General features: G+C 46.1%; 1 protein-coding gene across 7 annotated transcripts in view; it reads right to left on the bottom strand.

Annotated features, from left to right (window-relative positions):
- Positions 1–9,239, bottom strand: part of arhgap44a (Rho GTPase activating protein 44a) — an 80,232-nt gene extending 70,993 nt beyond the window's left edge. For 6 of the 7 annotated variants that reach the window (XM_058049664.2, XM_058049669.2, XM_058049666.2 and 3 more), the window contains exon 1: positions 8,889–9,239. In XM_058049664.2, the coding sequence (XP_057905647.2) occupies positions 8,889–8,941 (53 nt within the window). In that variant the 5' untranslated portion in view covers positions 8,942–9,239. The remainder of the gene's footprint in view (positions 1–8,888) is intronic. The other variant, XM_058049670.2, reaches the window with a different exon arrangement.
- Positions 9,240–16,425: the final 7,186 nt, after the last annotated feature.

The following is a 16,425-nucleotide window of genomic DNA, read 5'->3' as shown; positions in this document are numbered from 1 at the left end:
CCACAATGTGTATGGCTATAGCCAATGCCAACTATCCTTTTTCCTGGTCAGACGCCAAAACACCATTATAATTGCGATAATGCGGTAGCCTACGACTCAAGAAGTAAACATCCGCCTTTAGTCAGTCAGTAACGCAAAAATTGCGTTACAGAATTAGCTAGCTGACTGACAAACAGAATGGCGAAAAGTACTGTACATTTCAGCATGAATGGGGAGAGCAGGTTTGGCGGTGTGTCTAATATGCAGTGAGAACATTTCATCGATGAAATGGTCAAATATTAAGCGGGACTTTGACACACGCCATGCTACAAGTGCATCTATATGTCAAGCAAGGGACAGCCGGAAGAAGACCGGCATGTCAACTGTCCAAAGTTCAAGCTAATCAGCAGCATTTCTGTGGATGGCCAGATTTGCCATTTTTTTAGCAATAGTGAAGAGCGGAAAGCCAGAGATCGCATTTGTGGAGCTACACACGATAGCCAGTACAGCGTTGTAGTTCTTCCAGAATCTGCACCTATTCAGTGGTATTTCTTTGGATTTTGTGGTTCCTGCAAAAGCGGTCTGTTTTAATGTATTCGACCCACAGCCCGCCACCAAGCATGGATACTCTGCTGTGGTTGGTCACACAGTTTGTGCCGCTAACTTTATAGGAGTTGATAATGAACAACATTTTCTTTATTTGGCTTGCCATATGGCCCTATTGACATACACTATATGACCAAAAGTATTTGTTCACCTGCTGTGACTCACATATGAACTTACGTAAGTGCCATCCCATTCCTAACCCATAGGGTTCAATATGATGTCGGCCCACCTTTTTCAACTTCAACTTTTGCAGCTTTGGCTTCAACTCTTCTGGGAAGGCTGTCCACAAGGTTGAGGAGTGTATTTATCGGAATTTTTGACCATTCTTCAAAAAACACATTGGTGAAGTCATACATTGATGTTGGTGGAGAAGGCCTGGCGCTAAGTCTCCGCTCTAATTCATCCCAAAGGTGTTCTATAGGGTTCAGGTCAGGACTCTGTGCAGGCCAGTCAGGTTCATCCACACCAGACTCTGTCATCCATGTCTTTATGGACCTTGCTTTGTGCACTGGTGCATAGTCATGTTGGAAGAGGAAAATTGATTGATGATCTAAAAATGCATGCGTTAAGCTGTATTCAGTGTAAAAAAAAATACAGAAAAGGTTCCAAACTCCTGCTTCAGCTAAATTGGAAGTGTTCAAAAAGTTACAGTTGGGTAGAGAGCACAAAAGCAGGCCAGAAATAATTTGCGCACTGCCTCTCCCACTGTACCCTCATGTATCTCCTTTACGCTGTAGTGCATGCATGGCTGCACATCCTCAGGCATTCAGCATTGCTCCACAGAGGCCATTGGTCAAACGGGTGATCACATGACATGGATGTCACCCTGGGAGGCAGCAGCAGCAGTAGCCTTGGATGGCTGGTGAGATGCTGACACAGCACACCTGATACCCTTCTTACACACACCCCCTGATACCAAAAGACCTTCAAGCTCTGACTAAATAGCAGTTACTCAACGCTACATGCCAAAAAGAAGCAGGAAGGTTTAAAACTCCATCATTCTATGACAAAACACTCCAAACACACATCTGTCTAATTTAACTGCTGCAACAGTATAGGTGCAACAAGAAGGTTAAAAGCTCCCCCTCTCTAAATCAGGGCTCGACAATAACGATGTACCAATGGCCCGGGGCAAGTTAAAACAAAATTCGGGCAAGTAAATCCAATCAGTGAAATTCCTGTCGGGCAAGTGCACTTTGGCATGCCATACTGCGAAGAGTTTTTTTAAACGCGGTTCTTGTTGGGTGTTGGTAAAACACGGACTGCGTAATTCCGGTGATATTTTGCAAACCAATCCTTGCAAATCTTGAAATGGACCAATCGGAATCGTTTATTTAGACCGCGGTCCGTAATCCACAGTCCGCGTTTTACCCACACCCGTTCTTGTTCGCGATCAACCAATCAGCGATCCTTTGACTACGAAAACATCTATCATGTGCCTCCTAAACAAGTATTTTATTAGCGGCAGCCAATCAAATGATGGCACAGGTGAGTGAATCACATTGCTGTGACAATTTGAAGTGGTCACAATGAAACACCACCGATTAGATCCAATACCAAGTGCTGATTTTGCACAAGCTACAAAATCTAGCGCTTCCATTTCTCTGTGTATTTTTCTCACCTTTGCTTCACAAATTATTGTTTGACCATTGAGCATTTTTTTCTGGATTAAAACACTTTACTAGTACACAAATGTGTCTATTCAATAATGTTTCATTGTGGTGCACAACTTATAATTATCACTGCTTACTAGGACTACGCTGTGTAAGGTAGTATGGCATGCCATGTTCACATATATCTCCACATTTTTTTTTAAGCACAATGTTTATTCAATCATGAATGTACTTTTATTTATCAAGGCAAAGTGCCTCGAAGTCTCTTGGCAATCCAGATTTCCATGCAGCGTCACGATCTTTGTAGGAAAACAACCACAAGAAATGATAATCATTTAATCTTTATTTGAGATTCTCATGTGATGCCACAAAAATTAGATGATATCATTATGGCAATCTTTTCATTTTACATGGGGCAAGTTCGGGCAAGTAGTTCTCACCTTAAGGATTCCCCATGGGCAAGTAATTTTTGTTTTTAATGTAGAGCCCTGTAAATGTTGGTTTTAAGCTTGAATAAGCACAAGCCTAAATTTCAGTAATTACAAAATGGAGCAATATAATGAATTCTTGGGAAATCACCTCCGTCAATTCTGCCAGGGAAAGACAAAGTTCATAAAAAGAGTGAGGCCATGCATCACTTGGGCACTGATATTTTTACTGATATTAAGTGACACAGGACTGTCAGCAATATGAGTACACTAGAGGTCTTTAAAGGGAACATGAAACATGAACACACATTTCCTTTTCTATGCATTACAACATGAGAAAATGAGTTAATGAGGGAGCTAACAATGCATGTCATTGGAACACACCTACTATATCGGCTACGAAGCCCTCTAAAAAAAACTAACAACCTTGCATAAGTTGATATAGATGCTGTGATCATGCATTAACAAGTACAGTCATAACATGTAATGTTGCAGTATCTCGCCCTATTTTGATGATTTAAAACACTAATGGAACTTATGCTAGTTCCGTCAACACCAGCAGCATATATGTCACTGTTGCGCTTGACGGTGTTGCGATACGACCCCAGGATGCAGAGAGCCAGACCAAAAGTGCAAATAAAAGGTTATTTAATGCAGAAAATGGCAGCAGCAGGAAAACACAACAACCGCTACAAAGCAAAGACTATTCACAATGAAACCACAACAGAAAGAGCACGCACCTGAACTAAATAGAGATAATGAAATTAGAAGGTGTGTGAAAAGTGCAGGGGTAAGGAAAACGGAAGAGAACACCAAAGGAAGTGGTTAACAAAATAAGGGCATGGAAACCAGAACGGCGGCAAAGAAGGAAATTAAGAGAGCTGTCACGAGGGGGTGAAGCCCGCTCGTGACAGTACCCCCCCCTCAAGGACGGATCCCAGACGTCCCAAAAGTTCCACAGGCAAAGAGGGATGGGAGGCGGGGGGACCGGAGGTGGGTTGCTGGCCGGACCTCTCCGGAGGTCGGCCAGGGTGGTGGACCCGGCAGGGGAGGCCCGCCGTGGAAGAGGTGGCGCCGGAAGAGGCGGCGGCGTGGCGTCCTGCCGTGGAAGAGGTGGCGCCGGAAGAGGCGGCGGCGTGGCGTCCCGCCGTGGAAGAGGTGGCGCCGGAAGAGGCGGCGGCGTGGTGTCCTGCCGTGGAAGAGGTGGCGCCGGAGGAGGCGGCGCCGTGGCATCCCGCTGTGGAAGAGGTGGCGCCGGAGGAGGCGGCGACGGCGTGGCGTCCCGCCGTGGAAGAGGTGGCGCCGGAGGAGGCGGCGGCGGCGTGGCGTCCTGCCGTGGAAGAGGTGGCGCCGGAGGAGGCGGCGGCGTGGCGTCCCGCTGTGGAAGAGGTGGCGCCGGAGGAGGCGGCGGCGTGGCGTCCCGCCGTGGAAGAGGTGGCGCCGGAGGAGGCGGCGGCGTGGCGTCCCGCCGTGGAAGAGGTGGCGCCGGAGGAGGCGGCGGCGTGGCGTCCCGCCGTGGAATAGCGGGCACCGGAACACAAGAAACGGACCCACGGTCTTGGCTGGACAGTTGCGCTGGCGGTCTGGCGGGCTGTTCCTCCTCAGGCGACCAGCTGAGGGCATCATCCCCACACTTCTCGGACAGGGAGTGATGTGCGTCCTCCGACGCACTGCTGGTCATACTAGCCCTCCCTTCCGAAGGCGGATTCCAGACGCCGTATGCCGCTGGACATGGAACCGAGGAAGGGAGGAGGGGGACCTGGAGGAGGGTCTTTAGTTCCGCCTGCTCAGCTGCCCGGACCAGGTCTACAAGGGACCTCAGGCGGGGTTTGGGCACAGGAGGAATCCGGGCTGTCACGCTGCTTGGCACGGGAGCCGGGGTTTGGGAACCCTTGAGGCTGCTTGGCTTGGGCACAGGAGGGGAACGTGCGCCGCGGTCCTCTTCGTGTTGCATGGGAGGCAACGGGGATGCCGAAGAGGTGGGCAGCTGGGGCTCGGCGGGCAGTCGTGACGTGGGAGTCAACGGCAGCAGCGAGATGGGCCAGCACTCAGTGTCGGCGTGAGCTGAGGGTTGTGCCCTGGCTTGGCGTGACGAGGAGGAAGAGAGCGGTTTCACCTCTTGACGCCGTGGAGCCCTGGCTGGAGGCGGCCGAGACGTACGTCGGTGTCGCGGCCAGGCCGGTGTGTCGTCTACGGGGCCCGGATGAACCCACGCCATGGGTACGAGCGTGCCATCCGGCCCCCACACCATGTCCTCCAGTTCCTCCGGAGTGAACCTTGTGCACTCCTCTTCCATCGCCTTCAGGATCTGCCAGGTCCAAAAGTCGCTCTCCGCGAGGTCGTCGTTTGGTGGTTTCATTCTGTCACGGTTGCGCTTGACGGTGTTGCGATACGACCCCAGGATGCAGAGAGCCAGACCAAAAGTGCAAATAAAAGGTTATTTAATGCAGAAAATGGCAGCAGCAGGAAAACACAACAACCGCTACAAAGCAAAGACTATTCACAATGAAACCACAACAGAAAGAGCACGCACCTGAACTAAATAGAGATAATGAAATTAGAAGCAGGTGTGTGAAAAGCGCAGGGGTAAGGAAAACGGAAGAGAACACCAAAGGAAGTGGTTAACAAAATAAGGGCATGGAAACCAGAACGGCGGCAAAGAAGGAAATTAAGAGAGCTGTCACGAGGGGGTGAAGCCCGCTCGTGACAATATACGTACATATACAGCAACAGCACGTAACATGTCCACTCTCATTTGGATGGACAGAAAAGGTGTGAATGATGGGCAAAATTAAAGTTCCCCTTTAAAATGTACTAATGCATCCATAGGGCTCATAACAGACTAAGCCGTTATATGTCTCACAGGATGCACAGTCTTGCATGGGTGTCCAAGGCTCTATACTGGAATTGAAAAGTGCTTTAAGTAAGTACACCATCTGTGTGTGCAGCTTCAATGCTAATGACCTGTATTTGTCCACACCTGTGTGTGCTCCAAGAAGCTCTATTGTATACTTAGTTACACTGTAACTGCACTTTTATATGTTTATATATATATGTATATATGCCATAAATATATATATATATATATATATATATATATATATATATATATAACATTAAGGGGGACCTATTATGCTTTTTCCCACTATTCTGACCTATAAATGTAGTTAGAATGTTGTATTCTCGTGTTAAATGATCATATAATGAGGTGTCATATAATGAGGTTTGCGCATTTGGAAGTGAGCTCTGAAAGAAGTTTGGGATTGCTCAAAACACTCGGTTTCAAAAACGGTCATAAAACTGCCCCTTTTGAGATGTCACAGAGGGGTGGACATCTTCATATGGGCGTGCCTATAAGCAGATGAGCGCTCTGCCCTCCACCAAGCTCTGCTTCCACCACCCCCCCCTAAGCTCTGCTACTCTGTTTACTTGCTAGCAAAGACACATTTGTTTACAATTCCAAACAACACCACCGTCAGGCACAAGTGGTTGGGGTTCCTGATTCCAGAAGCAGAAGGAATAGATTTTAGTCTGTCAATGGCATTTCACTCTGGACTGTTTTGTGAACATGGACCAGTATGCAGCTGCACTAGCCGACGCCATTCCAACGTTACTTGGTTGTGTGGACTGAGCACGCCCTAAGTAACAATTTATCCCAACTTTGTTTATTTTGTGTAAGTCATGAAGCAAATGTGCTTGTATACAGGAATGTTGCTAATAGCCATTTCCCACCACAATTAGTGGCCACATTTGGTTACCGCTGCTGTAGGGAAATACTAAAATGCTAAAGCCACTTTCCATTGAGAAACGTCTTGATGCAACCTCTTTTCTTGAGAAACTTTGGACTGTCCAGTCTCTACTTTCAGATCGGATTCAGGATCCAACACATATGGCTGTATGTTAATAGCCGAAATTTTAATAAGATAAATCACCGTTTATTAACTCCTACACCGTTTGCAGCTAGCGGCACAAACCGGAACTCCTTTTACGTACTTGCTAGACTAAACACAGCGGAGTGGGCGTGTCTGGAAATGGGCCATGGGTGGAATACATTAAAACAGACCGTTCAGAAATACAGCTGAATAGTGCATATTGTGGAAGAACCATAAGGCTTTGTGTGCTGGCTATCATGTAGAACCGCAATACAGGAAAAATTAGCATAATAGGGAGTGGGACAGGAAGATACAAATGTTAGCAACACTAACAGAGCTAGGTGAGCTTCATTGCTAACATTACAAATCACATTTTAAGAGCAACATCATGCTGGGTTAGCCTATTTACTGAAGAAAAACAAAATTGGAACTCCCATGTCTCTAGCTGGCAGAGCTCCAGGCTTTATTTTAAGATGTGTAGCAAAGCCTTTTAGACACAGCGTGAGCTCATCTAGCTGGGAGCGGGTCAGAGGTGGTATCATAATTAAGAGTACAATAGCAAAACCTTTTAAATTATCAAGATTTCGTACTTGCAATTAAAAACATGATGAACTTAAGATACTTTGAGTTCTCAAAATGCTGAGCAAGAGAGTAAGTGTGGCTAACACAGAAAGACATTATCTACATCCAATTAGGTTTGCTTTAAACTTGTCAATGCTTTTTTGTTTTATTTTACAGACAAGCACTATTATTAACACAAAATACGACGATAGCCGAGTCTGAAGCAAATGACTTGTGATATCATAGTTTCACAGTGTCTTCATGGGACATCATCCCACCCTGACGAATGGAAAAAGGTGCTTAAATGATGCGTGAGATGAAATGAAACACTGAATTATTTTGTTACATTAATGTTTAGACACATATTCTGAATAATGTTCATCCAAACACATGATTACAGTTTTTAAAAAGGAAATAGTTGTAGTGCTTTTGTATACTTGACACTTAGCCTGAAAGTATAGTTAGTGTGTGGCGATTGTACAGCTACTGTATGCTGTATCCCTGTCCGCCTTTACAGTGTACAACAGCAAAAGCCATTCACATCATCAACACTTCCCTAAGAATAGACTAGAATTCCCAGAGAAAATTCATTATCTCCCTCATCAAGAGGACATTTGGACGTCAACCTTTCACTGTCAATCCTCTCAGTTTCAATAAATCTCACAATATTTTATGTTTCCCTTTCTGACATAGGGAGGGGCGGAGCTCAAGGTCAACAGAGGTGAAGACATATCTTTAGACACACCTGCTACAATCCAAAACATTTAATGTATGGTAAATATGTCTCATGAATATCCAGTGCTATTGTATGAATATTTATTGCTGTGATGTGCACTGGTGTAGAAGTGCACTGCAGCATAAAGAGACGGAATGTGCAAGTGTACTTCATGTTTAGTCAATACTTAAAAGCGCACTAATGGACTAGGGGTAATTACTGGCCTAATTGGTCAAAAGGCAACAGAAGACTATGACCTGTGAACATGCACTTCCATAGTATTCTATAGTATTCTATAACATGCTATGACTCCGAACCCTGAAATAAATCTGGAGGCTGCAGGCACTACACACAACCAGGACCCACCCTTTTTTCCCTCTTTTTCACAAGCCTCTTCATCACCACATGTCAGATTCACACCCACACACATGCATGACTCAAAAACAGCACAAAATGTATGCTAGGTGTTTATTCTCAAGTCATACACACTGCCATCAATTTTGACCTGCACCTTTTGGGTGTGACACTGAGGAGACGACATATTTAATAGAAGTGAGTGGTGTGGGAAAAAGGTCATAATGTGCAAAAAGGCAAAGTCCAAATTGAAGTAAAATATTGCTTGATGGAGTAGACGCCCTTTAGGAATTATGACAAGGCTGCACGCATGGTGGTAGTGGGGGTGGTTCCCCTCCAAACAGCTGACATTACTGCGTAATGAAAACATTGCGCCTTTTCCTCTGCACTTGCTCTAATGTCGCAGCCCGCTCTACATTGGTGCTCTCTAAATGACCCCCCCACAAGCATGCATTCTGTTTGCATGGGAGAGCAATCTTATGTGTTCCTGCTCTTCTTGTGCATATAGTACGCATTTCCGTGGGCAGGCAGGCAGGCTGGGAGCCTGCGTGGGGGCAGTGCGCTTCCCACACGCTGCCAATGCGGTAACCTGTACCAATGGACCCCACGCACACGCGCTTATTTAATCCTGGCGTGCATTTAATAACAACACCATCGTGTTAATAAACACCGCACGAAATGGTTAAATAGGCAATGAAGTGCAAGGGGGGCTTTACTGGGGGTTGCAGAATGGCGCACACAGAGATGAGCCCCTTCTTACCTTCCCACCGTTTGGTTGGCGAGCTGCCTCATCCGATTGAACTGCTTCTTCATCTTCTTGAATGCTGAAAATTAACGCCTACAAGGATTCCGCATTATCTCACTAAAAATGAAATTAAATAAATGCTCTAAAGGAGAGCCCCAAACTCCAGCTCTGCAGTCATTTCCTGTCCTCATCGCCTCATCGTGCTCACGCCCAAAACGTTTATTTTCACGGTTACATCTTTCCAAAAAGGACCCAGTGTATCTATGAGACACACACACACACACATACGCACTGCCTGCGAAAGGATGCTGGAAATGCTCAACTCCGCCACTCGCACACACCCTCACATCTAACACACAAACCACGAGAAGAGATTCTGCGGCAGTGCATTGTGGGAAATGGAGTCCGTGCCCGAAGAAGGAATACAGTCAAATGATGTATGGCGTAAACAAACAACTTACGTATATTTATACTATTTCATATTATTAGCAAATATGACATGATGTCAGAACATGACGTTGCGATGTCCGTGGGATAATTAAGGGGACTGTGTGAATCAAAGGCACATTACATGACGTCGTTTGCCCTACGTCGGTTTGGTCGCCATGATGGTAAGCAGAATCCAGAACTAGTGCATTCTTAAGATATTCAGCGATTAATTCCTCTCATAGACTGTCCAGAAGACCCGGTTTGTCATAAAAACTTTGTGGATTTATAACATTGATTGCTATAAATCAACAGGACATTGCCAACACTTGATATCTTCAAGCTGCTTTGTTTGGAATTTAATTCATGTCAAATCAGTGATGATGATGATGATTTAGTGTATCAATGCCATTCATGAAATACAGTGGTTTGGGCTCCCCGGATAGTAAAATAAGATTTTCCTTTATAAATCACTGGTTGTTGGATCAGCCATTTCAGTTAAATATATCATATAGCAGACAAACAGAGCGATATTTGAGAAGTGAAATGAAGTTTATAGGATTTACAGAAAGTGCAGTAATTATGAGTGTTAAGAGTTAAACCTTTTCATATCGCTGTAACTTTTACATTGTGTAATTATCCATTGATAATTATCCATTTGATAGAAGAACTTTTAATTCAGATTTCTGTTGTTTATACAGCCCGTAGTCATGAAATAACCAGGATTTAAAAAATCAACATATTGGAGTGGTAATTAGTGGATTACTGGAATGGTAATGAATAGGGGTGTCACGATATATACGTATACTTGAGACGATATATGGGATTGGATCTAGAAATATATTAATTGCTTTTAAGAAAGGTACAATAAAAAAAATACATGACAATAATTTGCTATCTATTAATTTAATTTCTACTACAAAACCAGTGAAGTTGGCATGTTATGTAAATCGTAAATAAAAATAGAATACAATGATTTGCAAATCCTGTTCAATTTATATTCAATTGAATACATTGCAAAGACAAGTTACTTAATGTTCAAACAGGTAAACTTTGTAATTTTTTGCAAATATTAGCTTCTTTGGAATTTGATGCCTACAACATGTTTCAAAAAAAGCTAGCAAAAGTGGCAAAAACACAGAAAGTTGAGGAATGATCATCAACCACTTATTATTTGGAACATCACATAGCTGAACGGGCTAATTGGGAACAGTTGGGTGCACTCACATTACTCTTCCTGTGTTCCACAGTCCAGCCAAGACAGAGGGACTGCCCCTCCTCCTCCGGCGTCACCGAGACCACGGCAGGACGCCACGCCTCCTCCTCCGGCGTCACCGAGACCACGGCAGGACGCCACGCCTCCTCCTCCGGCGTCACCGAGACCACGGCAGGACGCCACGCCTCCTCCTCCGGCGTCACCGAGACCACGGCAGGACGCCACGCCTCCTCCTCCGGCGTCACCGAGACCACGGCAGGACGCCACGCCTCCTCCTCCGGCGTCACCGAGACCACGGCAGGACGCCACGCTCAATTATGTTTACTTGGTCTATTTTAAAACACAAAAACACACCCCAAACATATTTTTTTTTACCAATTGGGATCATAATGTGTACCATAGAGGGTTTGTCATCATTGTCTAGAGCAGTGGTGAGCAAACTTTTTGACTCGCAGGCTGATATAACAGCAATATATATTGGAATCACATGATGGATCACTCTGTTAAAAATGTGGGTATTGGTACAAGCTACAGTGACTGACCCACCGCCATTTCTTATGTCTATAGCATATAGCAGGCACAGTAGCTACTGTAAAACAATACCCATAAAATGAAGGCATGAAGATGACTTACCTTTCAATCAGCCCCGGTAGCTGCCACTCAGTCAATTTGGAACTGACAAACTCATCCATAGATGCTTTTCAGCAAACTGAAACATCACAAAGAGGGTCCATAAGAACAAACATACCATGAAATGAAATAAGATTCAGTAGTCCAAACGTATTCTCGACATTTATATGCGACTTACAAAACTGTTGTCGAATTCGCGCCCAAACTAGTTCAAACTGCTAAGTATACAGTGGACTATTGGTGGCTAACGGAAGCCCGCTAGCATGCAGCAGTCTAGCTTAAAAAAAAACACCGGTTCATCAGCACGCTCGTATTAATTAATGAGATTCTTTAACTTGATATCACATAAAATTGCAAATTGACGAGATAACTGACGTTGTCCTCATAACTATCACACATAGTGCATGTCTCTTGTAACTTCAACAACATACGTAGTTTGGTTCCTACATAGATCGCCAGCGAATGTGTTCGCTTGCCACTTTTGGAGGGAATGGAAGTTTGCTAAGGTTACCGATCGATTCCTGAAGCTAGTACTCAACAGTGCTTCACGAACTTACATTTTAACACGTTTATGAAGCGTTATATAATAATATCATATAAATATATAATGTATAAAGTCATTTATACGGTAAAACAATAGTGGGAATGTAACAAACCTTGCTCCGTGCTGAAATTGGTCTCCTCAGATGAAATGTGCGGTCCGAATGAAGTAAGTTTGTGGGCGGGGCATTGTTGCTCGTGTCCAAAATTCTACCCAACGCTTTGGGTTGTCCAAAATAACCCAGCACAATATAATGAAAATCACAACCCAGCAGCAAATAACTCAGCACCCAACAGAGATAACCCAGCGAATTGGGTTCTCAGAATACCCAATTCAATAAAAATTACCCAATTAAATGACCCAACAGGCTCAACCCAGCGATTGGGTCAAAAAAATAACCCAACGCCAGGTTGGTCCAATATTTAACCAGCGTTGGGTTGGGAAACAAGTTTTTAACCCAGCATTTTTAAGAGTGTGAAAATGCTTGGTAAGGTACCACGAAACAGCCATGGTGTAATTTCCCGGTCGTGATATAGCTGTCCATTAACAAAGAGTTTATCCACTGTGATGACAGCTCGGCACCCCTCGTTGATGAACTTTTTTTTGGACAGGGATCAGGCGACAGCGTCTGTCGAGGATCTCCCTTGGAAACTGGTCGTTCACGCTGAAGTCCGTCCCCTTCAGCTCTCGGCCTTGGCCTTTCACCTGCTCCTTCTGCTTGAAGTGTTAATTTTTTTTTTGCTTTGCTTTTTTCTACTCCTTTTGGACATGTGGAACTGTGAACTGATTATGTGATGGACTCAATTGTAATCTGATGCATGTTCAAATGAATTAAAACCATTACCATTACCATAAATAGCAAGAATTAAAAACAATGTTAGCAGTGATAACCTAATGTGATTAGTATTGTTTTATTTGAAAAAGGGTAAATTTTAAATACAAGGCAGATTTTATTGTTTTTCAGTGCAGGGGTCGGGAACCTTTTTGGCGACGAGAGCCATGCAGGCCAGATATTTTAAAATGTGTATCTGTGAGAGTCATATACATTTTTTTAAACATTGAATGCAATAAAATGTGTGCATTTTTATGTAAGACCAACATTTTAGATAATGGGCTCTAATTACGTAGACCAGGCACACTACTCCACACCAATGGGGTGTGGCCAGCACACTTTCGTGAGCAGCGCAGTGTCTAATAATAAATCAAATACTTGTTGCCATTAATACAACTTCTGCTGCTGCATAGTTTTGCACCATACTCAGTATATTTCATTCTTTTGGCCATCTTTGCCAGAAGGCTTGGTTCTGCAGCTTTAGCTAGGTGACTATTTGACTAAAGGAGAAAAGTTTATATTTACATGTTGACATCTCAATGACCGAGGTAGACTACCGCATTACCCAGTAATAATCGAGTTTTGGTGTTTGACCTGGAAAATATGGTCGGCCGTATTGCAGTAGAAAATAGATGGACGAATTAAAATGCATAAAAAAGTTGTTGATTTTTAATATTATTTTTAACAGTCATTTCTGTGATGTTTAAAATGTGAGCAAAAATACATTTTTATTGTGGTAAGAAATGCTTGAGAGCCAGATACAGTCATCAAAAGAGCCCTACCTGGCTCCTGAGCCATAGGTTCCCTACCTCTGTAATAGAGTAATGCACTTGAAAACACTAACTATTGAAACACAATGTCGCCACCTCGTGTACAGACTATGTCATAGTAAGGCCAAACAGTGACGCAGGCCGTTGCAGGGCTCCAGACCAATGTTCCACTAATTTTGGTGTCTAACCATACACACACCATCAACTTATAAAGCTAGGGATGGCTATCTTTTCTACAGTTCAGGGGGCTATTGCCAAAAATAGGGATTAAGCCGGGATATCTTGTCGCCTCCCATGTGTGGCTCCGTTGATAGTGATATGCTAATTAATCAAATAGTTTATAGATATTAGTGTATTAATTTGCTAAACAAACAACAAACATATTATTAACTAGCTATTTGGATTTTAATTGTGATGGTTTAAGTGGAGCATTGAGTGTGTATTTGTGCACGTATTGTAGCGACCCTGACGTGTTCATGTTGACATGTTGTGCTCTTGAGTGTCTGACTGTTCCAGGTGACTGTGAATGCACCAGGTGTGGGGGGCGTGTTGTTGTTGAGTTGCTGGCTGTGGTTTTAGCGGCGTGGTCACGGCCGACAGTAGCCATTATTGTTGTGCAATAAAAAGCTTGCTGTCGACCACAGTTGTGTCATTTCCACAGCGTCGGCAACGATGCTACATTGGTGTCAGAAGTAAAAAAAAAAAAAAAAACGAACGGCATGACGGCTCGGTGGGTCGACGGTGGGCCTCAAGACCTCCCTGTGCAACTGGTTGTTTGACTTCCTCATGAATAGAACCCAGTTTGTCAGAGTGGGAAACAACACATCCGGTAATGGGGACGACACAGACCTCTGCACCTATGTCCAGAAGCCTGGCTTCCCAAAGACGGAGTCCGGCTGCACAGGCGGGAGAGCGTGGCTCCACTCCCCCCCGAAGCAGATGACAGCATTGAGTCGGCAAGAGTGGTAGGGTGGACCCATGTGGGGAATTTTTGCCATGTCCCCACCCCCCTGGCGTGAGGCCCATGCATAGCCCTTGTCGACACCGGATCCACAGCAACTTTGATGAGACCCGATGTGGTTCCACCTGGGATGCTGTTGGAGCCCACCACTGTGAAGCTGAGAACGGTGACTGGCGAGCATGCCCCTATGCTTGGAAGGGGAGTGGTAGCCGTTCAGGTGGGGGAACTGAAGATGAACTTTTGGGTGTGGGTGGCAGCAGTGCAAGACCCCTGCATATTAGGACTGGATTTCTTGCGGGCAGCCCGGTGTGTGTTGGACCTTCCCAGGGGGTCCCACAGTTGAAATGGTGCACCCCACACAGGCTCCAAGACCACACCCCCCAACCTCAAGGGCAGTAGAGGCCTGTCGGGGGCAAGACCCTCCAAGTATAAACTCCTCCACAACCCCATCACCTACTCACGTCGACGCGCTGCAAATATTACGCAAATATTACGTGTGTGGGCAGCCCTTCGTAGTCCGAACTGACCACGCTGCACTCCAGTCGCTCACGTCCTTTCAAGAGCCAGAAGGACAGACTGCACGTTGGCTTGAAGAACTTCCAAGTGGAGTACAGGGCTGGGCCTCGCCGTCGTAACGCTGGTAATTACGTGGTAATGCCATGTCACAGCACCCTTGTGCTCCTGCTGGCTGCCGTTACTGTGAAAAAAGAGAAGCCCGGGAGAACGAACTGTGTGGAGAGGAACAAGGCCCCATGCTTGACAGGGATGATACTGCGTGTTGGGAGGTACAAATGGTGGACGCACCTGATTGGAGGATGCAGCAGGAGAAGGATGCTGATATACTTCCAGTGCTGCAGTGGGTGGAGTCAGGGCAGACTCCGTCATGGGACGAGGTGGCACAGCACTCCCTGACCACTAAAGGACTGTATGCACAGTTCTGAGCACTTCGGATTAAGGATGGAGTGCTCCAGAGGGCCTGGAAAGAGCCGGCCACCGGAGAAGAAAGATAGCAGGTGGTGGTCTCTGACACAACAGGTGCTGAACTTCCCCCATGGGACTACTGGAGCAGACCACTTTAGTCAAAGTGTCAAAGACACTTCGTCGGCTCCGGCAAAGTTTCTACTGGGGATGGCTAAGAAGGGATGTCGAGGACTTCTGCCGACAGTGTGACCCCTGCACGGCGCACAAGGGTCCCCCAGGTCAGTCACGTGCCCAACTCTAGCAGCTGGCAGTGTGGGCCCCGATGGAGAGGGTGGCGGTGGACATACTGGACTCGTTCCCCCGCACAGACAACGGTACGTTCTGGTCGCCATGGACTACTTCACCAAGTGACCAGAGGCATATGCCATCCCGGACCAGGAAGCAGGCACTGTTGCAGACACTCTGGTGGAGGGCATGTTCGTACGATTCGGCGCAGCGGAGGTCCTGCACAGCGACCAAGGGAGGAACTTTGAGTGGGCTCTGTTCTCAGCAATGTGCAGGCGAATGGGAATTCAGAAGGCGTAGACCACCCCCCTACACCCGCAGAGTGATGGGCTGGTTGAGCGGTTCAACAGAACCGTCCTCACCATCCTCACGGCAGAGCATCAGCGGGACTGGGACACGCACCTTCCTTTTGTGTTGTGGGCCTACAGATCAGCTGTGCAGGAGTCCACATCATGCACACCTGCCTTGCTCATGCTGGGATGTGAGCTGCGGACGCCAGGAGAAATGGTCTTTGGCAGGCCTCCTGATGCGCGGGGGGTGCCGCCTGGTCCTGAATATGCCAGGAGGCTGTAGGACAGGATGGACTCGAGACCAGCTGCAAAGGCGGGTGTAAGGCAGAAAAGGAATTACGACATGAGGGTCATGGGCAAAGATTTTGAAGCCGGGGACTTGGTTTGGGTGTACAGCCCAAAGAGGAAGAGGGGCAGGTGCCCCAAATTGGACAACCACTGGGTGGGGCCTTGGAGAAGCTGGGGGAGGTGGTATATAGGGTCCAACTGCCACCAAGGGGGAGACGGGTGGTCCTCCACAGGGACAGGTTGGCCTCGTACATGGGCAATGGTGGCCCGCAGCAGCGCCAGAGGCCTCTGGCACCTCCCCAGCAGCACCAGGAAACCACACCCCCACGCCCAAACTCCCCTGGGGGCTCCCTGCATTCTTCCCCATTCCGGGACTTATCACCTGTCCCCCA

Source organism: Doryrhamphus excisus, linkage group LG16 (assembly GCF_037039965.1).
Source record: "Doryrhamphus excisus strain RoL-2023G ecotype Guam linkage group LG16, RoL_Dexc_Guam_v1.1, whole genome shotgun sequence".
NCBI classification, from domain to species: Eukaryota; Metazoa; Chordata; class Actinopteri; order Syngnathiformes; family Syngnathidae; genus Doryrhamphus; species Doryrhamphus excisus.
The sequence above is the reverse complement of the archived record's forward strand: the minus strand, read 5'-3'. Positions and strand labels throughout refer to the sequence as shown.